This window comes from Oryctolagus cuniculus, chromosome 3 (genome assembly GCF_964237555.1).
Source record: "Oryctolagus cuniculus chromosome 3, mOryCun1.1, whole genome shotgun sequence".
NCBI classification, from domain to species: domain Eukaryota; kingdom Metazoa; phylum Chordata; class Mammalia; order Lagomorpha; family Leporidae; genus Oryctolagus; species Oryctolagus cuniculus.
This window is the reverse complement of record NC_091434.1, coordinates 90,301,938-90,327,957: the sequence shown is the minus strand read 5'-3', so window position 1 is coordinate 90,327,957 and position 26,020 is coordinate 90,301,938. Positions and strand designations below refer to the sequence as shown.

Below are 26,020 nucleotides of genomic sequence, written 5' to 3'. Positions count from 1 at the left end.
GGGAGGAGAGAAACTTCCACTTTGCTTATGGCTGTGTCCAAACACTGATGGAGTCTGTGGTCATGAAAGGCTTCCATAGCCTTAGCAGCCCAAGGGAAGAGCCTCGGGTGATCACCGACGTCATAAATAAGAGTGTTAATTCTTAAATCAACAACAGAAGTCATTGTGCACTTACTCCCCATGTAGGACCTCTGTCCTTAATGAGTTATACTATGAAAATTGACTGAAAATCTTGGTATCAAACTGTAGTCTACGTGTTGTGTGTGGGGGGGTGGGTGCAAACTGTTGAAATCTGTGCTTAACATGGAGTTGGTCTTCTGTATATAAAATCAAACTAAAAATGATGCATAATGAAGAAGGAGATGGGAGAGGGCGAGGGAGGTGGAATGGGAGTCAGGGAGGGTTCCTAAAGTTGTACCTATTAAAATGCATTTATTAAATAAAAACTTTTAAAAAAAGAGAGAGAATGATGAAGTCACAACACAGACTAATGGAAGAATGAGAATCACCCACTGACCTATAAAAGGAGCAATCATTTACATTTGTGGAGTGCCCATAACTGTTGCAAAGCACAGTCACTCACTGGCAAACAGGGGCATCTATTATGGCCAGGGCCTTATGGGAAACATGGATAAATAAGGTGGGATTCAGTCCTCAAAGACTTGACAAGTAGTCAGGTGAGAAAGCCAGAGACAGGTAACTGCAATAATTCCAGAGCCTCACTGTTAGGCAGGCCGATGGAATGAAACTGAATAGTCTGAATGTTACTGAGTGGGCAAAGAGCAGGGAGCTGTCAAAGACCAAACAGCACTGCCATGAACAGTGTTGCTGAGAGAGAAAAAAACAAATGAAATAAGTCTGATTTGGAGACTATAACAATATCATAAGAAAGAAGGACTTTCTAACCTATAAAATCAAGTAAAACCTCTCATCAGTCCTACTCACAGGAAGGACAAGAATGAATACCCTCATTTTACCGTAAGGGATAAAATAAGCAAACTAACATACTGTGAAGTCAATTGACTTGCTTAGACATGGCGGTCACTCCTCCGTTAAGGGCACAGGGGAAGTGTTCTCGCTGTTGCGGCTGCCTGAAAACTGATCACTAGAGGAACTGAGCACCACTGTGATAATTCCGTTCATATCTAGCAATTTGGTTCACCCATAGGGACAGGCAAAGCACACTTACCTCACTCAGGTGAGTCTTCAGCTCCTGCACTTTTCTGTATTCTGGGGTGTCAAGTACCACTTTGTATTTGTCCCGCATCTTCCTGGCATTGTCAGTGTACAGGTAGTTAGACTAACAAAATAACAAGAGAAATGCAAGTTGATTAATCATTTAAGGAATTGTGTGTCAACATTGCTTTTTAAATGGCCAGTGTCTGCAAGCTGAGCAGGCCCTTCAGGTATCCTGGTTGTCTTCTCAGGTAAACAAGAAAATAATTGTCATGTAACTAAGCTCATCCTCTTTCATACGAGGTATAGATCATCTTAATCAGGTCACGGCCTGGACAAAGGGGGCGAGTAGTAAATTTCCCCTTAAAAATAGCTGAAGGCTAGGATTCCTTCTGCCCAGCTGCTGGATGCTGGTGGCAGGGAGTCTGAAGCTGTGCCAAGGCATCTGTGAAGAGTGCACTCACCCAGAGTTTCCGCAGGTGCCGGGAGCGGACCATGTCAGGAGTGTCGTACAAGAAGCAGCCAAGTCCCTTCAGGATCTGCAAGTCCTCTTTGTATTTAATCTGTGGGGCAAACACAGAATTTAAGTGGTCATGAGCAATTATAAATAAGGAAAAAAGAAGAGTTGTTGTACTTCTTTACTGATATAGAGTGGTCCCCCTTTATCTACAATTTCACTTTCCCTGGTTTCCGTTCTATCCATGGTCAACCATAGTCTGAAAATATTAAGTGGAACATTCCAGAAATAAAACATTCATAAGTTTTAAGTACATTTTATTACATTGTTAAAATTGTTCTATCTTATTATTTTTTAAAATGTCTTACTATACCTAATTATAAATTTAACTTTATCTTAGATACGCATGTATAGGAAAAAACATAGCATATACACAGGGTTTGATCCTATGCAGTTTCAGGCAGCTCCCAAGTCCAAGTCTTGCAAGTATCCTCTGCAGATAAAGGGTCTCTACTCTTTCATTTTGGTTCAACACATCCACCTTGTGTTATCTGTTACCTGCTTGCACTCAAGTAAGTCGAGTTTTCTCATTTAAGTATGTAACTCTGAGCTTGGAGGAAAACATTAACATCATTTTATTATTATACTATCAATGGGAGAAAAGCAGAGATTGAATGGATTGGTCTTTAAAGAAATGGAAACATCCAAGGGGAATTTTAAAAAGCAGTATCAGGAAGTTGCTCAGAGAGGTAGGAATGGGTATGTGCGGAAGAAAGTCATTAACATGATCCGGGACACGGCCACTTAGAGTGGAGGGGCGGTAACGACTCAGCATAGAATGTAGAATGGTGGTCACTGGGTGATGGAGAATGGTGGCAACTCTTCTATTTTCCAAATGGTGCTCTTACTACTACTGCCGTAGCTGGAGAATTGTGGAGATTTGTGGAGTTCTACCTTCCCACTATTTCATCTCCAACCTGTACACACAGTTTAGAAGTTCTCAGTGGAGAAGGGCATTCAAAAACCACCGGATGTCTTAAACGCTGAAAACAACCCTGCCCCTTGGTAAGACTCCTCCAGAAAGAGCCCCGTGAGACGCTTACATCACTGGTGATGTCTCCCACGTAGCGGCAATGGAGCACGTGCGGTGTGTACGGCAGGGAGATCATGTGGCCCTGCATCTTGAAGAAGTCTGATTTGTAGATCAGCTAAAGGAAAACAACAGCAACAAGCAGAAACACACAATTAGAGAGTGCAGATGGCTGACATTCATCCCTGGGTTCCGCGGCCTGTCTCTCTCCTAATACTCACCTCACTGACAGCTTCCTGTGTCTTTTTGACTTGGCGAATTTCAGGAGTGTCAGGCGTTGTGTGAATCTTGTCTTTGAGTTTGTGGTACAATTCTCGGTACAGTCTCTACATTAGAGGAAAAGCCATTGCGATGGTTAGGGGAGGGTTAATGAGAGCATCAACTGACTAATCAACAATCAAATACTTCACACAAAGAGCCTGGAGAGGCTATGGGAAATGACTGAGATTAAAGAAAAAAGGAGAAGTGATACTAATTCAATGTAGGTGAAGGATCCCAAGTCTTCCACTTTCCATCAGATGGTTATAGAGAAGGATAGGATACACAAATAACTGATGTAGAAAACTAGGGTCATGAGTCAGACTAAAAGGCAATCTGTTTAAAGATTTCTGAATACAATTGTCAGAAGAAAGAATCTTCTTTAGGAAGATTTTGCATCGTAATCTACAGAACTGGGTCCCTGTGATGACATTACAAATACAGAATAACACTGCAAAGAGATACTAGTATTAAAACAGTGACACAGGGGCCGGCACGGTGGCGCAGCAGATTAATGCCCTGGCCTGAAGCGCCGGCATCCCGTATGGGTGCTGGTTCTAGTCCCGGCTGCTCCTCTTCCGATCCAGCTTTCTGCTATGGCCTGGAAAAGTGGTAGAAGATGGCGCAAGTCCTTGGAACCCTACACCCACGTGGGAGACCTGGAAGAAGCTCCTGGCTCCTGGCTTCAGATCAGCGCAGCTCCGGCTGTTGTGGCCATCTGGGGAGTGAACCAGCGGATGGAATACCTATCTCTCTCTATCTCTGCCTCTCTCTGTAACTCTTTCAAATAAATAAATCTTTTTAAAACAAAAACCAATAAACGGTGACACAAAGGATTCTGTTACTCCCTGTTGACATGCACATTTACAGCTTAAATACAATTAATTCTTACTCCTTTTCAAACAAGTCATGGTCTTTGAAACTCAGCGTTTCCCCCAGTGAATCCGTATTCACAGTACCTCACTGGTGACTTTGTTGACTCTTCGGACGTTGACAAATGGAACATCATTGGGGCCCAGAGTGTACCCGTTCGCCTTGATGTGCTCATAAACTTCTTTGTACTTAAACTACAAAAGCAAAGTCAGAATGAGAGTGATGATGGGTAAAGAGAGAGCATTATATTTCTCAAATAGAAAAGAGATGTCATCTTTATTTGAAAATTGTTCTCTAAGCATTAAGAAAAGCCAGGGACAAAGCCTCAATATTTATTTTAGTCTTGAAAATTGTTTGTTAGAAAATAAAGCCTTGTCCAGAAAGGAATAAATTCCAACCTTCCTTAGGTGAAATCCATTTTGTAGGGTGGTTACACAAAATGCAAGAAAAACATAATATGACTAGGAAATTAGGAAATACAAAAAAGGAACAGGAGAATATTTTTAAGAATGATGAATGGCTTTCTGGAGTAATTCTTTAAATGACACATTACATTGTTAAGATCTCTGACTGATTGCTTTAGAAACACTATTGGGCCACAGGCTATGGAGCCTCTTTTGCTAGCACAGTTGATTCCCAGGACCTTGAAGGGTAGTATGGAAGCAAGAGCTTAGTCTTCAAACAATGGCTGGTTCGTAAGCACAGTCAGCAGACCAGAGTCACTGGGATAGTCAAACTTCTCTAGGCCTTACCCATGGGGTAAATGCATCAAGTTCCAATCTAATCTTTTAAGATGTGGGGAAGGGTAATATCAGAGCCAATACCTGAGCAAGCTGCAGGCAGTGGCAGTTTATGAAGCTTCATTTCCAGTCAATGATCTGGGATAGGTCAGAACGCTTCTGTACCAAGACCGCGGGCCACAGGCCCTGAGCCAGATCTCCCATGAACATCCTATCCTACCCCACTGGGCTGCCCCACAGTACCGCTGGCTTGTAAAAGCAGCCAACTTTATAGCACTCCTTGAAAGCATGTGAGTGGAAGATGAAATGAAGCTACTGATTAACACTAGTTCCTTCCCTCCCCAACCTCAGACCACAGCCTAACGAGGAGGAGACCACTCACATAACTGCTCATGTATCGGATGTCCTTGTTGTGCTTGAAATGAGGAGTATCTCCGGGAAGCCGATATCCAGTGGGCAGGGTGCGAAGGCTGGTTTTGTATAGATTCTGCCGGAATGAGGAAGAGTAAGTACAATGGCAAGTGGCATCAACAACATCTGAGGTAAACAAATCATACACAGCTCCCGTTGGGATTTTGATCAGATACCTAACGTACTTGTGCCCAATGAACTGATTCCAAGAAGAAATCAAATAAGTTCCAAGAGTCATGAAAGACTCAGGTAACTCTTAACCTATTGTTTTAGAAAAAGGGAACCATGGTTGAAATGCCATTTTTTTATGCACGGTTGATTGCATGGCATCTAACAAGAAATGAAGAAATGCAGCCAAGTGGCATCTGTTGTGAGCCCCACTCAGGCCAACAGCAACCCCTGAGACGTCTTTGTGTGTTGACATCAGGCTATGAAGCTGCTGGGAGGTGCATATTCACTGAGAGGGGGAGGTAGGAGGAGTTTCTGTCTGTCACCTCACTTAGTGTGGTTCTCAGGGGAGCAATGGAATAAAGAACAGTGCGGACGCTAACATATTAAAAACCAAATTATTTTGAATATTCAAGAAGGGAAGTAGCATTTAAAGTTGAGATCAAAGCAGTACCCCCTGGGTACTAGAATAGGGAGATTAAAATACACAGGTGGGGTCCAGGGTCTTTCTCTTCTGAATTCCAACGGAAATTTTCAGCATTAACTCTTACTGTTAGTAGCCTTTTATGATTAAATGCCTTGCTTCTGCCATCCTGATTTTAGGCTTTTTGAAAGAAGAGAGAGTATATTGGCCCTCTTTGTAACTTGTAAGTACTATTCCAAAAATGCCTGTTTACTATTGATTGGATTAGTTCATAAGAAGATCCTGCCTGCCAAGAGAGAAGTCAGTTGATTCTCTACTTTTCTTCCTGTTCCTCCATTTCATGTGGAAAGGTCATTTACATTTTCGAAGGTCAGGCCACGAGGATGCCCAAGCTGAGGCTGCTTCCAGGGCGGCCACGGCTCTGGGTTTCTGCGGGGTCCTCTGAGTTCCCAGGGCTCACCTCACTCTGGAGCTTGTATGCATGAAGGGCCCGCTCCAGATCCACGGTTTTGGTGGTTGGCGCCACTTTGCCTCTGACACTGTGCACGTAATCGTGGTGGTAGACAGCCTGTGCGCAGAGAGAAAGTGAACCTACTTCAACTGCAGCGGCATTGTTAGAAAGAAGCAAGGGAGATGAAAACCCAGGTTTCCCTTAAAAAAAAAAAAAAAAAAAAAAAAAAAAAAGCAGCCTTCTGTCTTCTGTTGAGAGGACTCTATCTGATCTATTACTATGTCATATCCAATAGGAACAGAGCCAGGGTGTGGCTACCCACTCTGAGAAATAAGTGGAAGAAATGGCTCAGGCATAAGAAGAGGTGGCACCAGCATTTTGCCACTAGAAGTTCCAAAATAACAGGTCTCAACATCCCAACTCTGTGTGGGGATCTAATATTGTAGACTTATGGAGCTGATTTTTTCAAAAAGAACAGCTTGGGGTAGGCGTTGGGGCACATCCAGCCCCTGGGATGGAGTCCCACCACTGCTTCCAATCAAGCTCCCTGCTAATGGACCTGGAAGGCAACAGGTGATGGCTCAAGTGCTTGGGCCCCTGCTACCTACGTGGAGAACTAGGAGGGAGTTTCAGGCTCCTGGCTCTGCCCTGGCCCACTGCCAGCTGCTAAAGGCATTTGAGGAATAAACAAGTGGATGGAGGATCTCTTTGTCTTCCCCTCTCTATCCTTCACTCAGCATTTTTAAAATATTTTTAAAAGATTTATTTATTTTTATTTGAAATGCAGAGTTAGAGAGAAAGAGATCTTCCACCAGGGGGTGCACTCTCCAGATGGCTGTAAAGGCCAGAGCTGGGCCTATCTGAACCCAGGAGCTTCTTCTGGGTCTCTCATGTGGGTGCAGGGGCCCAAGCACTTGGGCCATCTTCTGCTGCTTTCCCAGGAGCATTAGCAAGGAGCTGGATTGGAAGTGGAGCAACCAGGATTCAAACTGGTGCCCATTTGGGATGTCAACACTGCAGGCATGGCTTTTAACCACTACGTCACAGTGCTGGCCGCTCAAACAAATTCTTAAAAACTTTTTTTAAAAATAAGAGCAGCATTATGCCTGCTGTTTCTGTTCTATGTCAGGCATTGGAGTAGGTCTTTACATAAAAACACTTTCCATTTTACACAGAAGAATGCAGAGGCTTGGAAGGTTAAGTGCTTTTCACAAGCCTCATAGATGGTTTCTGGGAGAGATGGAACTCCAGTGCCTGTATGTAACTCCTGCCTGCTTCTTATTCTACCATAATTGGCCCTCATTTATGAGAAGGCCTAGACAGTGGAACATAGACCACAGCATGCAACATAGACCACAGTGGAAGCTCTAACACACAAAGTATTCCTAGACGCAGATCACTTACAACTTCCCCCAGGAAACCACTTGAACGCTTCAGGCTTTAGGGCTATAGGCAGCACCTTCAGTGCCTTTTCTATGGTACTTACTCTGGCTTCTCAGTTACAAAAGGCCTGGCAGTACCCAGCCCTTGGCTGGGTGGCAGCCCTGTCTCTATCACTTCCCACAGGAAATTCCCCAGGGAGCACTCACATCACTTAGCTGCTTCCCACTCTTGACAGCCTGCACGTAGACCGGTGTATCTGTGACCAGCTTGTAGTCGTTCCTTGTTTTCATCATGTGAGCTTTGTACTTGATCTGCCAAAGGGAAGAAAGCGAGGCTGCATTGGATCTCTCAGTATACTGGACACTGCTGAAGTTCATGGAGGTTTGCATTTGTCAGCACTTATGTGGCAGACCAGGATACTTTTTTAACAATCAGCACTACCTTACATTCATATGGGGCTTCTAGAGTCTTCTAGAAGTCTTGATGACTGCTCTTCTGGGAAAGTTAAGCTTTCTTACTGACATGTTCACTATGATATTTATTTGCCTGGCAAGTTCTCTCCTTCCAAAGAGATCCCGTCTTTAGTATCATAAACTCCTAACAAATGAATTTTTTTCTGTCATAAGAATTATGTGTTAATACATCCAGAACAGTCCGGACAGTAGAAAGAGAAGCCAAGGGTCCCTTCTCCATCTAGGACAATGACACAGCTGGACTGCATTGTTTAACAGGACAGTCACATGCCTCCCGAGAAATGGCTGCTCTAATCCCAGCATCTTCATCCAGTTCAGCCATCCTTAATATGAGTTAATCCACAGCTGGTCTCTGACAACATCGCTATTTTACAATCTTCCTCTTGACTCCAGGCTATAGATGGAAATATGTCAAAAACAAAGCAGAACAAGGCCAACTCACATCATTGCGTAGGTCATAAGCGTGTTTGGCATGGAGAATTTCAGGAGTATCCCAGACATAGCAACCAATGCCTTTCAGCCAGTTGAGGTCATCCTTGTACACGATCTAGAGGGTTTCAGCAGATGGAGGGGATGAGCACAAAAAGTGGCCATGACTTTAACACCAAGAACATAGGCACGCTCTGAACCCAGATGCCATTGCAGAATAAAAAGCAGAAGACATCATGCAAAATGAGGTCGTGGGTGCAACAGAATCAGTCACATGTGGGGCAAGCACCCAGGGACTGCTCCAGAATCAAGACAGACTCACGGATAAACACAAAGCAGGAGAGAAAGGCAGAGGTAAAGAAGCAGCTGAGTCTGGGATGGGGCAGCAGAGGGACAACCGCACCACAATGGCTTACATCGCTGATCTGGTCTGTGACCTTCCTGACGTGACTGTTGACTTGCAAGTCGGGATGGCAGATCCACTCGTGGAGGTGCAGACGGTAATCAATCTCACTGACTTTCTTCTGAGTATCCTTGGCAGTCACCATCTCTACCATGTCAGGCACAATGTGGATTTTCATCTTGTTCTTTTCATAAACTGATCTGTAGAGGCGCTGTGAAGTTCAAATTACACACCAGTTATGCAGGAAATTGTGCTAAGGTGTCTACATGTCTTCTGACACACCAGAGAAGTCAGGGTGACCCTGCAGTTGGGGGCAGGGTGGGGACAACACTTTCTCTACAACAGTATCAGGGACATTTTTTTTTAAAATCAACATGAACTGAAATGATGCTTAGTTTTTTTTCACATATCCACAATCAGTGTCATTTTCACTGTTTACTGGAGCAATGTTCTGAGTTACAAAGCACGGCTATTTTGCTTGTCCTCAGTTTGAAGCAAAGCCTTTGAGATGACTTACATCAATGTTAAGCTTGCCAACTCGGAGGCACCGGGCTGTGTTTGGATCATCTTCAACACTTTTTGGTAAAGTATAAAGAGCTTTGAACTTTTCGTATTCCTCCCGATATTTGATCTGTAGAGGAAAGAAGAAAGAAGAAACACAGTTTGAGAGAGCACAGCTGTTTCTCAGTATCTGCAGAGGACTGGCTCCAGAATCTGTCCCCCAATACCAAAATCCACGGATGCTCAAGTCTCTTACATAAATTGGCATAGCATTTGCACAGTCCTCCTGTACACTTTGAATCATTTCTAGATTACTTATAATACCTAATAGGAGTACAGTGTAGATGCTAACTAAATAGCTGTTGTACTGTACAGCAGTGACACTTTCAGTTATTGTGTTAAAATGCCTATACCAACACTAGTACTGTAACAGCTACCACAACCAACTCAATTTCAAGACTGTGCAATTTTAAAATAATCTACTTTGTGACAATAGCTTACTATCATAAGGGAAGAAAATAAAACTGTGCTCAGGAATCTCTGCTTTTGATAACTTAAAAAGCCTGCTGTTTCAGAAATGTCTTTCTTGAATTTCAGTTTCTAAGAGACTTTAAAAAACATCATTATGACCAACTGTTTTGCTTTTGGTTTTTAAAAGATTGATTTATTTGAAAGGCAGAGTTACAAAGAGAGACAGACAGACAGACACTCTCCCTAAATGCCCACAATGGCCAGGGCTGGGCCAGCCTGAAGTCAGGAGCCAGGAGCCTCATCCAAGTCTCCCATGTGGGTAGCAGGGGCCCAACCACTTGGGGCATCTTCTGCTGGTTTTTTTATTTTATTTTTTTGACAGGCAGAGTGGACAGTGAGAGAGAGAGAGAGAGAGAGAGAGAGAGAAAGATCTTCCTTTGCCATTGGGTCACCCTCCAATGGCCGCCGCGGCCGGCCTGCTGCGGCCGGCGCACCGCGCTGATCCGATGGCAGGAGCCAGGTACTTATCCTGGTCTCCCATGGGGTGCAGGGCCCAAGCACTTGGGCCATCCTCCACTGCACTCCCTGGCCACAGCAGAGAGCTGGCCTGGAAGAGGGGCAACTGGGACAGAATCCGGCGCCCCAACCAGGACTAGAACCTGGTGTGCCGGCGCCGCAAGGTGGAGGATTAGCCTAGTGAGCTGTGGCGCCAGCCAATCTTCTGCTGTTTTTAACAGGAGCATTAGCAGGGAGCTGGATTGGAAGTGGAGCAGCCAGAACTTGAACAAGCTCCCATATGGGGTATCAGCATCGTAGGCAATGACTTAATCTGCTATACCACAATGCTGACTCCCCAGGGATGGGAGGAGGAATTTTTAATTCTTCAGCTATGTTGCCTTTTAACTAATGGCCCGTGATCATATGAGCCAAGGGATAAGGCAGAGATGGAAAGTCTCTATACCCAGCACATGAAGGAAAAATAACAATCCCCTCGCAGTCAGAGACCCACACTCAGTGAAAAAATGGGAGCTGGGAGTGTTTGGATCAGTATTCCAGCCAAGCTCTTCAATGCATGGAGACCAACAAAAATTTCCACCAGAATCTTCTAGAAAGAAAATTCCAGCTTCTTACATCTAATATATTCTTCAACTACAAAGACAACATTCAGAGAAACTCATTTGTTTTAAGAAAGTATAAGTGTGGAATTCTTTTGAAGAACTCATTTCTCTATGCTTGACCTTGTTCCAAAAACAGCTTGCTGAGAACCTGCCTCTACAACTTTTTTCATGACCAAGGGATAGAGCCTCTACCGGGCTTTGTAAGTCCCATCTACTAAACTCCTCTTTCCAAATGAAAAGTTGGCTCTCTGGACTACTGTGTTTGCAGTCCTCCAAACAGAATTGCATCTAGCTAGAGTCATATACCTTAATTTTTCCTTTAAGTAAAAATTAATTATATTATCTAATAAAGTCTTTTTCTAAACTGGGCATCTCTACATCCATTAGAGATGTGTGAAATTGGTTTACTGGGACATTCGCACTTCAATGAGTAGAACAGAATCAGGATTACCAGAGTGCATTGTCCAGTGTAGCAGCCAGCATTCTTTAGTAGGACAGAAGAAACTCACATAGTCTCAGGGGTTGTGTGTGTGTTGACTTGCAATGTAAAATAAACTTCTCACCATGGGACATGATCAAAACACGTTTGAGAAATGATACGTACAGTGTTATATAAACTGTTCACAATTACGAAGAAGGATATAGCTAATGTTTCTGAAGAGAACTGGGCTCATTAGAGCTGTAATGAAGATGATAGGAAATTTCACAGTAAAAGGTTTACTTGAGAGCTTTGGGGTTAGAGATCACAAGACTTTATCCTGTATTTAAACAGCTCATGTGATCTAGGATTTTTAAAAGTAATCATGGCTATACCAGTGAAAACACCACCTTGTTTAGGTAGGATTTTAGGAATAGGCATTTAGTCTCAAGGTTAAGATGCCTGCATCCCAGATCAGAGAGTCTGGGTTTGATTTCTGGCTCTGGTTCCTGACTCCAACTTCCCACCAGTGCAGCCCCTGGAGGCAGCGGGTAATGACTCACGAAACTGGGTTCCTGCCACCCACGTGGGAGACCCAGATGGCATTTGCTCTTCCTGACTCTGGCCTCAGCCTAGGCTGCTGTGGCGGGCATTTGGGCATGATCTAACAGGTAAGCTTGCGCTCATTCTCATTCTCTTTCTCTCTCTCCTCTCAAGGTCCCCCCTCCAAATTTAATAAAAGGCAGAATTTCAAATGATTTTGCAAGTTTTACATATTTTGCTGCAAAAATAATTTAACCATTCTTGCAGTTTGAGTCATAATTAGCTATCATATCCATTGGTTTATTTTTGCCCCAAACCCACATAATTCTGCAGACCAAGAGTCTATTTTGTGTGGAATGTTATGACTCCTGCCTCTCCTGACTTCTGATGAACACAGACACTCTCGGTCCATGGCATCTGCAGACAGGCAGCCTCAGAGGTCAAAACTACATTGCTCACAAGTCCTTCTGATTCTCTCTGGCCTACTGGGCCCTGAGAGGAGGCACTGAGCACGCAGACTCCATGACCACCAAGCATCTGGAATGATTGCATGGCACCTCGAGGTTGTGCTAGGGGTGCCTCTGGCAACAGAAGAACCAGCCTGGAAAGTTCTGGGAGTGTGGAGCAGATGAGGCAGAGAGGGGAGCCTGTTGTGTTTGTATGTGACTTACATGGCTGGCCAGGTGCTTCTGGTTCTTGGCGTGCGTCAGGGACAAGGTGCTGGTTGGCAGGATGTAGCTGGTGGCTTTCACTTTATTCCAGGCCTCCTTGTACAGGTTCTGGAGGGTCAAGAGATTTTGTGTGAGTATGGGAGAATGAATTCTGGTTAGCTCCAAGTGCCAAGTTCTTCCTCCCATTCTGTCTTTGCCAGACACTCCCTACCATCCCCAAGTCTTCTCTTGAGCTTGGGACTAAATTAACTGCACACACAATGATTTCATGTGAGAAAGAAAGAACTTGAAGGTCTGGCGAAAAAAACGGAAAGCCCTACAGGAACAGGGCGCCTTTTATGGTCTCTAAAGGGGAAAAGGTGGCTCAAATACAAGAGGGAAAAAAACTCCACTCACACTGCTATACAGATCTTTCAGATTCCTGGTTCTGTCGTAGTCCACTGTTTCAAGAACTGTTGTATATTTGTCCTTGATCTGATGATAATTTTCTTTATATTTCACCTACGACCACAAAAAAAAAAAAAAAAAAAAAAAAAGAATAGGTTCTTCACTTCCGCTGTTTGAAACCATGTAAAGACAAAAAGCTTGTCCCCGAAAAAGCAGCACAGGAAGACGCACCTCACTGGCGTTGATGCCGCTTTGAAGAGCAGTCACGTAAAGTGGCGTATCTGTGACCAGATTGTAGTTCTGCAGATTCTCTTTACCTGCTGCTGTGTATTGTAGCTGTGCAGAGAAACAAGAGTCACTGGAAATGGCAAAATTCAGGCCTGTTACCACCTCTGTGCCAACTGAGAAGCGTCTGTATTTCTGGGTTTCTGCTCCAGTCCTAACCAAGAGGTCTCATTCTGTAGTGCTGACACTTTGTATGGTTGCCGAAACGAACAGTTTGTCTTGACCAAGAGGCTGTGGTGGTGGGTGGGTGGAGGGGAGGGAGGTGGCATAGTGGGTTGGGCTGCCCTCTGCAGTGTCGGCATTCCATATGGCTGCCAGTTAAGTCCCACCTGTTCCCACTTCCAATCCAGCTCCCTGCTAATGCACCTGGAAAAACAGTGGAGGATGCTCCAACTGTTTGGGCCCCTGCACCCATGTGGGAGACTTGGAGGAAGCTCCTGGCTCCTGGCTTTGGCCTGGTTCAGCACCAGCCATTGCAGCCATCTGGGGAGTGAACCAGCAGATGGAAGACCTCTCTCTGCCTCTCCCTCCCACCCTCTGTAGCTCTGCCTTTCAATTAAACCAAATAAATCTTAAAAGCAAAAGCCAAGAGAAGGATGTGGATCTTTGCCAGGTGCCCTTCTTCCCTGTGCTGCCTTCCCATATCCACCCATCACCCACCCCTGACAACAGCTCCTGAATTTCAGTGTCCCATTAGGTCTGCCCTATCAGAGTGGAACCATCTCTTTGGCCATTTTCCAGAAATCTGTTTTGTGCTTCAAAACACATCTATTTGTGTTCAAATATTATTCTCTGTGAGTTAACCTGATGAGCTAAGGTAACGATGCTAGAATAGTTTGCTATGAAATACTTGCGGGATGGCTTTCTCTAACAAAAGTGCATGGCCTTATACCACAGGGGACTCCCATTGAGAAAGCCCAGCACCAGAGCAGGCCACCAGGAGAGGTCTGACTGGGGATAGGAGACTTTTTTTTTTTCCTGAGCATGAGACATCCTGGCAATCAGCGCACTGACAACCACCATGGGTTCCAATAGCCCAGGAGGAACCAGTCCTTCTGGCAAGATCAGCTCACCTGACTCTGGAGGTCATATGATTTCTTGGCATGGAGGATCTGGGGTGTATCCCATACGTAGCAGCCGATGCCTTTCAACCAATTCAAGTCATCTTTATATACATTCTGCAAGAAAGAAAGACCAATAAAACGTGACAGGTATTCTGAATTTACAGTTGGCATTTCACTAATTTCCTCTTATCTCTTGGTGGTACTTAGTGCTCAGAGGACAAGGGGTGGGCCTCTCACCAGCTAGAAGGTCTTGCACTCCCTGGCCTAAGGAAGCGGAGAAGGACAATCTCTGAATCTTTGTCTAGTCCTAAACAGATGAAATGTTTTGCAACTGTGTCAGAGGGACTCTTATACCACGAGGTGGTTATTCATGCCATGTTGTGTTAAAAGCAGCAGAGTTTGGGAACACAGAGCCAACTGGAGCCTGGTCGACCCAGGCAGGGCTGGGCAAGCCTATAACTAGATCGAGCTGCAGAAAGGACATCATACATCACTTAAGATCTCCTGGGCGTTTCGGGCAAGTAGCACTTTGGGTTCATCGGGAAGAGAAGTCCACTGGTGAAAGTAGTGTCGATACTCCAGGTCACTGAGGATGTACTGGCACTTTTTAGCCAACACGTGATTCATCATATCGTTGGGGATGTGAACATTTGCTTTGGTGTTTTCATAATCTCTTCTGTAGTTCAACTAAAAAATAACATTTTTTTAAAAGTTGAATATTAAAAAGGAATGAAAACAAATTATTCAGATCAAACTCTTTTTGAGCCTTATTTCCATTATAGGTCAGTATTTCTAGAATAGACTAAGGTTAAAAAATGATACTTTAGTACATTTTTTGTTTCTGCTGAAATTTCTCATCCTTTTCTCCAAAGAGAGCCCTTAGTGTGTTAATAGAGGACAGAGCAGGTGGGAGAAAGCGCACATCCTTCAAGGGTCCCCAGAGTGGCAGACAGGAGTGTGGAAAACCTCAAGAATGAGTCTTTCCATACCAATCCATCTCCCAGCTAGTTCTGAACCAAAGAGCAGGTTATAAATAGGCAGACACACTTGTACAACTGAAGGCGCACGAATCCTGTGTTAAAGCAAACATTGGCTTACCACGCTCCTCATTTTTTGGAAATCCAGGCAATGGACCACGCCAGGGAACTCACTGATCACTTTTCCAGCCAGGTAGTGACCTTTCTGCTTCTCATATGTCTCTTTGTATTTAAGCTGTGGAGTGGGTCCAACATTGAGAATTAATGGGGTTTTCTAACAGTCCCTTGTCCCCCAGTGAGGACTCCCAAACCTGGGAGAAGAAAAGGTCATACTAACCTCACTGTTCACAAAATCAGCATGCTTAGCTCCAACGATGGGAATATAGCGCTCATCCAGGGTGTAGCCATAGGCCTTGGTTCCCTCCCATGCCCCCTTATACAGTATCTAGAACCAAGAAACACATGTCAACAAAAGTTTGCACTCAACTTCTTTCAGATATCACTCAAATGAGAAAAATCAAAGTAAAACATTTATGTTCAAGGCAAGGTTGAAATCTTTATAGCCCTTAGTGTGATGAACTAAAACAGGGGAGTGCCTTGGCTGAACAGAGTTAACTATATTTACAGTTCTATTGAAAATACAATAAATTTGGACATAGGGAGAGAACCATCTGTGATTGCTCCCCATTGGGCATACACATAAATATCTTCTTCACCTTCATCTTCTCCTCCTCATTCTCCTCCTCTTTCCCTTTCTCCCTTTGAATTGGCTGAACTAAATTTTGGAGGGCAAGTCTTCGACTTGTTAGCTGGGGATACTTGAATGTGGTTGCTAAAGAGAAATCATCTTTCATCCATTTGCTCTGTGCTATGTGCACCCAGGGCCTTTCTAGCACTTGTTACATTATCATCTAGCTCTTTACTTACATGCCTGTCCCTCTTACTTGTATGGGCTCTTGGAGCCCTGGTCTCATTGAACTTTGTCCCTCAGTGCCTCTTATAGTGCCTGGGATATCATGAGAGCTCAACTTGAATAAACACTATGTACCCTGAATAATATGCTACTTCTAATAAACTAAGTGCAATAAAAATTATTGTTGCTGTTCACAGAATCAGCCAAGAATATGAACACTGACAAAGGCTTAAAATTAGGAATTGAGTTATTACATAAAATAGGACTTACAGTGCTGTAGAGTTTTCCCATGTCTTTGGAGTGGGAGATATGTGGTGTATCTGGAGAAAATGTATACTTGCCCTTGGCTTTATTAAATGTTTCTTTGTATTTTACCTAAGGAGTCAGAACAAAACAAAACCTTTTGATTACGTTTTCTTAGGATATACCTACAGATCTATCTATCTAACACAATAATTAGTCTACATTTAAAGATCTAGCCAACTTGTTGGATTTTAGTCAATTTATCTAATAGAATAATTTGGAGACACACGCACACACACATATACTTACAAGTGGGTATATATCACCTGCTAGCGACTCTTAAGAACTTTCCCCTCAAAGATTACTTTATAGTATCCCAACTCTGCCTCCCCATTTCTAACATGCAATTATCTAGAGTTAAGCTCATCTATTCGATGACAGACACGAACTCCCCAGCATATACAACACAAACTTACATCACTCTGGTTGACGGCATTAATCTTGGCCAGAACAATCGCAGGAGGATCCACCACACTTGTAAAGTTAGGGTAGTTGTCAAGAGCATCTTTCTTATATTTTATCTGCAAATGAACAGAGATGATTGTTCTGGATCTATCCCCACAGTGCACCTATTGCTGCATGGGCAGGTTAGAAGAGGAATCGGCTTTGCATACCTGATTCACCATTTCCTGGTTCTTCGTAACCCGTACATGGTCCACAGAATCCAGGGGGATCCACCCAATGCCTCGGAGCCACTCCAGGTCAGCTTTGTAGACATTCTGGAGCAGGAAGAGAAACATGATGGAGAAGTAAACGACACAGGATTCCAGACAGCAGATTCCAAACTATTTTTTCAGAGGTTTTTAAAGGATTTTGGTCTCATTCACTGTCTCCTGTCTCATTCACTCAATCGTGATTTCAACAGTCTTCAGCCTGTGACTTGGCAGAAGTCACTGTTAACTATTGGTGCTTTGAGGAATCAGTCAAAAGCAGAATAGGAGTGGAGAGAAGCCATTCACGGAGTGCAAAGAGGTTAAGTGCTGTGAGAGCAAGACCACTCAAGCGCTGTGGGAGTCAAGGCCCTAAAAGCTTTGCCAAGGAGGCTGCAGTTTTAGATGGACTTCGTACATTTAGTTATGCACAACTAGGGGGAGGCATCTGGATTAGGAAAAAAAAAAAATCACACAAGCAATTGCTCGTGCATCTGTAAGAAAGCCGGAGGCAATTCCTCTGGTCTGGCCAAGTCTATCTCTGCCCACTTCTGTCCGAGCTCCTGAGAGGGGCTGCTAATCGGATTAGTTCCACACCAATCACTCTGCTGCAGCAGCTGGTCAGGTGGGATGTTCAAGCCCAGCATCTACGCTGCAGCTGCCTTTGACTTCCTGTTTCCATTTTGCTAATGAGGAGAAGCCTGGTAAGGTTACCCGCTCTGAGCACCTGAATAACTAAATCAAATGCATCGTGTTTCTGTTCTGCTCCTACAGATGGCTGGAAGCAGGCAGAGATCTTGATTCAGACGTCTGTGGGAGGTGGCCTATGTCATGCTCTGTCCTAGCTTTACCCAGGTTTTGCATGAGGGAGGCTGGGCCCTTGTTCCAGCTTAATCAGTATTTTTTTTTCCTGTTTTTTTTTTTTTTTTTTTCTTTGACTCCTTGCAAGCAATGCCTTCCTAACTGCCTTGAGCAATGAGATGTTTGGCAAAGCATGAATGAGGCATTCCTGAGTCCTTGACTTCTGTCATCTAATAATAAAAACCACAGCTCAGTTTTGGTTCCCACTCAAGCCAACTTAAAAGCAGATGCTATTTTCCCATATGAGGGAGACTGAGGAGATGCTGATAGCAGAAATAGCATATTTTTTTTCTAATTAAAAAAACTGACTTTGAAAGTTATTCAGCAATGCAGTCAGTAGGCAAAGCCATCTGTCAACACTGCCCTTGATCTTTCTGTACTTCATATCCAGTCTCAGTTCCCTTTTGGGAGCAAACTAAGTATTTATGGCCCAAAGTTTCAAAGACTGGTGCTTCAGGAATGCTGCTTATCAGCCTCAGAACGCACTGTCTATTGCTGCATAAAGAAGAAACAAAAACCACTTACGTCGCTCTGTAGGTCATAGGCCTTCCTTGCCTGAATCACATCATTTTGGTCGGGATGACACGTCCATTGGTGCAGGTAATTACGGTAATCAATATCACTGACAAGGTTCTGCCCCTCCTTGGCAGCCACAACTGACACCATATCAGCAGGTATATTGATTTTGGCCTTTGTTTTGTGATAATCCTCTTTGTAAAGCCTGTCGTTCTGAATCTGTCCTGCATGCTCAAACCACACCAGTTTGGGATCATCTCTCATCGTTGGAACACCAACATAGTGACCCCTTTGCTTCACATGTTCAGCTTTGTATTTCAGCTGGTGGAAAGAAGAAAACAGATTCCATCAGCTTTGACAAGCACACAAGGCAAAAGAGGCCCAACCACCTGCTAAAGAACACCAGAAAACTCAGTACCTGTTCCCCAAAACTTTCTGTGTGTTCCCCACCCCAGAACCAATAACAAAAAGCATTGAAATAAATAAATATGTGAAGAAACCACCTTGAAATAGAAAAAAATATATAGTGTATTTTTCATTCTGGCAATAGTTTTATTTGAAGGCCTACAGATTTTAGGGGAGGGCAGAGAATTTAAGAGATAATAAAGAACTCAAACAATAGCTGTTAAAGAAGCCAAGAAAACTGAAGGAAACCCACAGTCCACGGGAAAAGGACTGAAAGAACAGGTATTCCCACCACCACCAAGCCCAGCTCAGTCTGCCAAACTGCAAAGGAACACCCTGTGATGCTGTCCATGCCTTAGGCATCACTGGAAGGTTTCACGCACAAGGCCCAGCTTTTGCGAAGTTACACTCATAACCAGGATAGATTACCTCACTCTGAACATCGCTGGAGTGATGGGCATGAACAAATGGCACAGCGTCTGGAGGCAAGATGTAACCTGTGGCTTTCTGTTTCTCCCAGCTTTCCTTGTAGAGGTACTAAAAGACAGAGAGCCACAGCAAGGGGTTAAAACGAGGAGTCCGAAGGGAGGGATAGGTGGAGCGCATGCATCTCCTTCAGGTCTCTGTGGCTCTCCATCATCACCCAAAGCGCCAGCATCCAGGTAAGGATCCATACCTGGTCCAGTATCCGCGCAGCCTCCTGGACGGTGTGCAGCAGTGGGGTTTCTGTGAGGGTGTACTTGGATTTGATGCTATTCCAGTCTTTCCGGTATTTAATCTAAGAGTAAGAGGCAAGGGGGCAAGAGGATGGCTATTAAGAAAACATCATATGGTCCAGGCAATGGCTAGCAATAGCAGTTTCAGTGATTAAACTCTCTCTCTCTCAGACCGTGACTGTGTGCTGAGTCTACGTAGCTGGAAAAGCTCTGGAAATGACAAGAACCATATACTCACATCATCAAGGATCTCACCACTCTGTTTCGCTGTCACATAATCAACTCTGTCATCCACCGGGGTAAAGTTGAGCGTTTCTATTTTTGTGCGATACTTTTTCTATGGGAAAGAAAGTATCTTTTAGGTAACTGTCGTGCTTGATCCTGATGAGCAAGAAAGCTACACTAAACTTAAGGGTCCCTCTGTACTACAAGCACAGGTGACATATCGAATGGCATTCTCTTGGTAATTTTGCTTTCTTTTTAGCATTGTATTTTTTAAACATGTGTGTGGGTTTCTTGTGCCTCCCACAGATTTTAAAGTAGCACATTTTCTTAGCTCCCAAAGCTACATAATTTATTCTTGTGTGTATCACAACACAGTATGTTTTTTCAACCGGACAAATTTCTCCCAAGTGTATGACTCTTGCAGATAGATTTTCTCCATTTATGTGACTCCCAGTACCATTTGATATTATAGGATGGATGGATATTATAGGATGAATGTACTCTCTTAATGTGTTGGGGAAAATACAGGATTATTTTGGAAAAATGTCTGGCTTAAATTACAGCAACTAAAACGATTAAAATTGCTGACATGATGGGACTCCATTTTGGTTTATGTGTTTTTGTTCCGTTTCTTGGGAAAATTCCCTTAAAGGCAGGTCAAAACCTTGGCATACCTCACTGAAGATATCCGCAGCATGTTTAGCATGATTGACAGACACAGAATCACTGGGCATCCACCCAATTCCACGTAACCACTCCAAGTCAGCCTTGTAGACAGCCTGTGAAAACAAGGCCAGAATGAATCCAGCAACCTTGTTCACCTCATGCTATTTAGCCCATCCACTGGTCTAATGAGGAAATATAATAATGCAAACCCTATGTGACAGAAGGGTGATATATTCTACAGTCTGGAAGATAACTTAAGAAAATTAATTAGGAGACCACGTCATTTAACAAACCGAAGGAAATGAGGGATCTTCAAAAAGTTCCTGGAAAATAAATGTCATTAAAAAACCCACAAAAACCACGTGGATTTCAAAAGCTTTTCTGCACCAAAGTAAACATTTCATTCTACTTTTTCACTGACTTTGTGAAGTACCTGCATATTATTTTTCTGTTTAAAGAGGGTTAGCCCAAATTCAGTCCAGTTATTATTAGCAAGGGATAAAGCATATTCAGAGTTGCACCCTCTGAATCTTCAAGAGAAATAGAAAAGTCCTAGATTCATCTACAAAATTTTTTCCGATTTAGAAATTGTGGCAACTTAGTTAAAAATTTATAAACTCTGTGTCAACAACAACAAAAAATGTCTATGCCTACATCTCCTCCATGGGCTGCCAACATTTTGCTAGACAGAATCCTCAGTTGCCACCTACATTCTGTAGCAATCGCATTTTCACAGTGGTCTCTGTCAACCAGATAGACTTCAGATCTGTATTCACACTACCAGTTATGTCTTGATACAAAGCCTAGCTCCTCCTGGCTTTTGTGATTTCAATGCCCTACTAGAAGGTGTAACTAGTATCAAATTCCTGGCTGTAGAAGGACGTGACATGGTGACTCAAGGGTGTAATGTCATGAACTTTGCAGGACTCATGGTAAGTGACAGGGCAGTCCACTCACATCGCTTTGCAGTTCGTAGGCTTTCTTGGCCTGAATCACGTCATTCTGGTCGGGCATGCAGGTCCACTGGTGCAGGTAATTGCGGTAATCAACGTCGCTGACCAGGGTCTGGCTTTGTTTAGAATGCAAGATGGAGAGCATGTCCGCAGGACTTTGGAACTTGCTCTTCCATTTGGCCCAGTGCATCTTGTACTCTCTTTCATTCTGAAGCTTGCCAGCTATGAGGGCCCACCGGATCTTGTTGTCATCCCTGGCTGTGAGGGTGCCTACGTAGTGTCCCTTCTGCTTCTCGTGGTCAAGCTTGTATTTATACTGGACATGAAGAAACAAAGCAGATGAATCACAGCACGTCCTCTTGGTGCACCCCAGGCATTTGCTTAACAAGCTGAGAAGTTAAAAAAAGGCCACACTCACGTCACTGGCAATCTCCCTGGAGGCCTTGGCAGCCTGGATAGGGATGGCGTCCAGGCGCACATCACAGCTCATCTTCATTTCATCCCAACCCTCACGGTAAATTTTCTGGACGAGAGAAAAAAAAAAAAAACAAAGTATAATTCCAGATTCAATTTTACCAATAACTCCAAGATCTCAAGTAGAATAAACACCACAGGGCTACCGTTCTGAGATTCCAGAACTGAAGACCAGTTAGAGAAAAGAGAATAGGTTAAAACAATCACTCTGCCCTTTCTACAGGAATAGGAAGTGGTATCTGGAATCCAAAGACCTGGGCTTGCACTGTGGCACAGCAGGTAAAGCCTCCACCTGCAGTGCTGGCATCCCATATGGGTGGCAGCTTGAGTCCCTCCTGCTCCATTTTTTTTCCTAAAGATTTATTTATTCATTTGAAAGGCAGAGTTACAGAGAAAGGGAGGGAGGGAGGGAGGGAGAAGGGGAGAGGGGGAGAGGGGGAGAGGGGGAGAGGGGGAGAGGGGGAGAGGGGGAGAGGGGGAGAGGTCTCCCATCTGATGGTTCATTGCCCAGATGGCTGCATCGGCAGGAGCTGCCCTGCTGCTCCTCTTCCAATCCAGCTCTCTGCTATGCCCTGGGAAAGCAGTGGAAGCTGGCCCAAGTGCTTGGGGCCCTGCACCCATGTGGAAGACCTGGAAGAAGCTCCTGGCTCTGGCCTGGCCCAGTCCCATTTGTTACAGCCATTTGGGGAGTGAACCAGTAGATGGAAGACCTCTCTCTCTACCTCTATCTGTAACTCTACCTTTCAAATAAAAAAAATTAAAAATAAAAAAAGTCAAAGTTAGAGAGAGAGAGAGGGAGAGAGAGATCGAGAGATCAAGATCTTCCAATATCTTTTATCTGCTGGTTCACTCCCCAGATGGCTGCAACGGCCAGGGCTGGGCCAGGCTGAAGCCAGGAGTCAGGAGCTTCATCCAGATCTTCCATGCGGGTGCAGGGGCCCAAGGACTTGGGCCATCTTTTGCTGCTTTTCCCAAGCCATTAGCAAGGAGCCGGATTGGAAGTGGAACAGCCACGATTCAAACCGGCACCCACACAGGAAGCCATCGTTGCAGGTGGCGGTTTAACCTGCTACACCACAGCGCTGGCCCCTTGCACTTTCTTTTTACCTTATTTTATTACTTATGTTGTTAGACTGTTTTTTTCTCACATAACAAATCTTTGTTTATGTGGCCAAATATATTTTTCCTTTGTAAAAAAAAAAAAAAGTTCCAGGCTTGAAAACAAACTTCACACATTGAGAATGCAGGCAGATTCCTTAACTTTCTAAAAGTCTCCACTTTCCTATCTGATAAGGCAAAACATCAGTATCTGATTAATGAAGCTAGAGTGAAGATTAAATAAGTCAATTTAATGTGAATTTGCTTTCCTATCCATGAAAACACATAAAGATACTCTGTGAAAGTTATGCTTTCCAAATGATGGAAGTGGGGGCCAGCGTTGTGGCACAAGCTAACCTATCGTCTGCGATGCTAGCATCCCACAGGAGTGCTGGCTGCTCCATTTCCAGCCCAGTTCCCTGCTGATTTGCCTGGGAAAGCAGGGGAAGATGGTCCAAGTGCTAGGCTCCTGCCACTCTCATGGGAGACCCTGATAAAGTTCTAGGCTCCAGGCTTCAGCATGGCCCAGGCCTAGCCCCAGCCATTGTGGCCATTTGGGGAATGAACAAACAGATGGAAGATTTCTCTCTCTCTCTCTCCCTTTCTAGCTCTGCCTTTTAAATAAATATTTTTAAAAAATGATGGAAGCAGTTTCAAACAGTGTGTTTTCAAGATTATAGTAATGGTGATACCATGTGTGTAAAGAAAATGTCTGCAAATTTTGGTTAGCATTCATTTGAGATGTTTGGTCTCTTCGAAAATGCAAACTGTTCTCATGAAAACCTAAATATCTGAAGTTAGCTACTCTTGGCATAGTTTGGAATAGTAGCCTTGCTCATCTCATAACATCAATAGTAAGATTCTTTTCAGAGCCGGCGCCGTGGCTCAATAGGCTAATCCTCCACCTTGCGGCGCCGGCACACCGGGTTCTAGTCCCGGTTGGGGCGCCGGATTCTGTCCCGGTTGCCCCTCTTCCAGGCCAGCTCTCTGCTATGGCCAGGGAGTGCAGTGGAGGATGGCCCAGGTGCTTGGGCCCTGCACCCCATGGGAGACCAGGAAAAGCACCTGGCTCCTGGCTCCTGCCAGGATCAGCGCGGTGCGCCGGCTGCAGCGGCGGCCATTGGAGGGTGAACCAACGGCAAAGGAAGACCTTTCTCTCTCTGTCTCTCTCTCTCACTGTCCACTCTGCCTGTCAAAAAAAAAAAAAAAAAAAAAAAAAAAAAAAAAAAAAAGATTCTTTTCAGCTGAGAAATTTGTCACACAAAGAGAGCTTATAAGGTTTTCTAGAATTCTCCTGCCAACAATGTGTGGATTGAATGGAAGAGAAGTCTATTCTGTAATGAAGAACTGACTGCCTTTCAATTCAGCCACTTAAGAATGCACTACACCATGACACTAATCCTAGTCCCTCCACCACCACCAAAAAAAAAAAAAAAAAAAAAAAAAAATCAATGTTCTATAGTTGTATTTTCTTCCCAAACACTGAAGGAACTTATTTCCCAAGTGGCTCATTACAGTAGAATTGACAGAGAAGTTTGGCCCATGATGAGACTTGTTTGCCCACAAAGCTTCATTATTCTGCTGAAAGGATGCTAAGCTGGAGACTCGCACTGAGGCAGAGCCATTCCTTGGAGGCCCTGCTTCTTTCACACGCGAGCAATCTTGGTGATCCATGACGATGGTGCTTCCTTGAGCTTTCTTAACATGTGTAGACAGTCGCATCACTGAATTCTCTTTATTAACTAACTGATTTTTTTTTGGTTGATTCACTTGCTTTGTCCAGGGTTAAAATTGTTTCTTTTGCCAAACAAGGACAGTTGTGTCTCTTTCTTTCCAATATTCATCTCTCATTGTTAATCTTCCACAGTCCCAGCATTACCAGCGAGAACTTTCCTCCATCAGTACCTTCTGCAAAGGTTTCCTGGGCACCCTCCTCTCAACCCTGGACTGAATGAGAAGCTCACTGACCAAGGATGAGTGGCCGTTTGAGATTTATGTTTCTGTCATGCCCAGAAAATTTTAATTATTTTTATTAATATTATTCTTTAAAATAAAATATAAGCATCAGTATGGGACCAGTGCTGTGGCACAGTGGGTAAAGCCACTGCCTGCAATGCCAGCATCCCATATAGGTTCGGGTTCAAGTCCCGGCTGCACCACTTCCCATCCAGCTCCCTGCTAATGGCTTGGAGAAAGCAGAAGATGGTCCAAGTGCTTGAGACCCTGCACCTACATGGGAGACCCAGAAGAAGCTCCTGGCTTTGTCCTGGCTCAGCCCTGGCCATTGCAGTCATTTGGGGAGTGAACCAGTGGATAGAAGATCTCCTTCCCTCCCTCCCTCTCTCTCTCTCTGTAACCCTGCCTTTCAAATAAATAAATAAATCTTTTTAAAAAGGATAAGAATGGGTATTGAATAAGGTGACACGCTTTCTAAATCTGACAAAATAAGCACATGATTTTCCTCTTCTGTCCTAGTACATTACTAAGTTTTTGAATGTGAAACCCTTTGAGACTCTGTATGAGCAGCAGCTGTGCGTGTCATGTTATTTGAATGTACTGCTGAATCCAATTTGTTAATACTTCCAATTTTCCCATCATGAGCCTACTGCTTTCATTTATGGAACTATCTTTGCCAGGTTTTGATTACTGCGATGACTTTCCGTCTTTCATGAGTCTCCGTAGAGATTTAGCTACTTCTTGAACTTTTAAAAGAGTTTTCCTGTGAAATCATCAGGGGGACTTGCATTGGAGTGGAGAAATGAGAGTGTTCAATAACCTTCTTGACTTCCTGCTGTGTGCTTTCAGTGTTATTCTGTGGTCAATTTCGGTAACATAATTTCCTAGAAAATCTGTGAGTACAAGAAACCCCAAGTTCGTCTGAATCTGCCACGAATACTCCTTTCTTCTTTCTGCATCTCTTCATTTCTCTTTCATCTTGTTTTTGCTTACGCCCCTTTCCCTGTCATCATTGTGACTTTGGTTCACTGTAACTGGCCCAGTCCAAGGACACAAGCCAGGAACCTGCTGCTCTTCTCACTCCTGCTCACAGACTAATGACGCACCCTCCCC

The 26,020-nt window shown here is 44.0% G+C and overlaps 1 protein-coding gene across 48 annotated transcripts in view; it reads right to left on the bottom strand.

Annotated features, from left to right (window-relative positions):
- The window catches only part of NEB (nebulin), a 217,416-nt gene that overhangs the window by 61,290 nt on the left and 130,106 nt on the right, over nt 1-26,020 (bottom strand). For all 48 annotated transcript variants that reach the window (XM_070070870.1, XM_070070875.1, XM_070070876.1 and 45 more), the window contains exons 92-119: nt 21,798-21,902; nt 21,384-21,695; nt 20,435-20,539; nt 19,774-19,872; nt 19,496-19,597; nt 19,249-19,356; nt 18,424-18,735; nt 17,002-17,106; nt 16,804-16,908; nt 16,355-16,459; nt 15,509-15,616; nt 15,293-15,406; nt 14,684-14,881; nt 14,204-14,308; nt 13,077-13,181; nt 12,855-12,959; nt 12,459-12,566; nt 9,254-9,367; nt 8,750-8,947; nt 8,347-8,451; nt 7,638-7,742; nt 6,058-6,165; nt 4,977-5,081; nt 3,941-4,048; nt 2,945-3,049; nt 2,737-2,841; nt 1,641-1,739; nt 1,190-1,300 (exon numbers count right to left, since the gene is read on the bottom strand). In XM_070070870.1, coding sequence (XP_069926971.1) covers nt 1,190-1,300; nt 1,641-1,739; nt 2,737-2,841; nt 2,945-3,049; nt 3,941-4,048; nt 4,977-5,081; nt 6,058-6,165; nt 7,638-7,742; nt 8,347-8,451; nt 8,750-8,947; nt 9,254-9,367; nt 12,459-12,566; nt 12,855-12,959; nt 13,077-13,181; nt 14,204-14,308; nt 14,684-14,881; nt 15,293-15,406; nt 15,509-15,616; nt 16,355-16,459; nt 16,804-16,908; nt 17,002-17,106; nt 18,424-18,735; nt 19,249-19,356; nt 19,496-19,597; nt 19,774-19,872; nt 20,435-20,539; nt 21,384-21,695; nt 21,798-21,902 — 3,564 coding nt within the window. The remainder of the gene's footprint in view (nt 1-1,189; nt 1,301-1,640; nt 1,740-2,736; nt 2,842-2,944; nt 3,050-3,940; nt 4,049-4,976; nt 5,082-6,057; nt 6,166-7,637; nt 7,743-8,346; nt 8,452-8,749; nt 8,948-9,253; nt 9,368-12,458; nt 12,567-12,854; nt 12,960-13,076; nt 13,182-14,203; nt 14,309-14,683; nt 14,882-15,292; nt 15,407-15,508; nt 15,617-16,354; nt 16,460-16,803; nt 16,909-17,001; nt 17,107-18,423; nt 18,736-19,248; nt 19,357-19,495; nt 19,598-19,773; nt 19,873-20,434; nt 20,540-21,383; nt 21,696-21,797; nt 21,903-26,020) is intronic.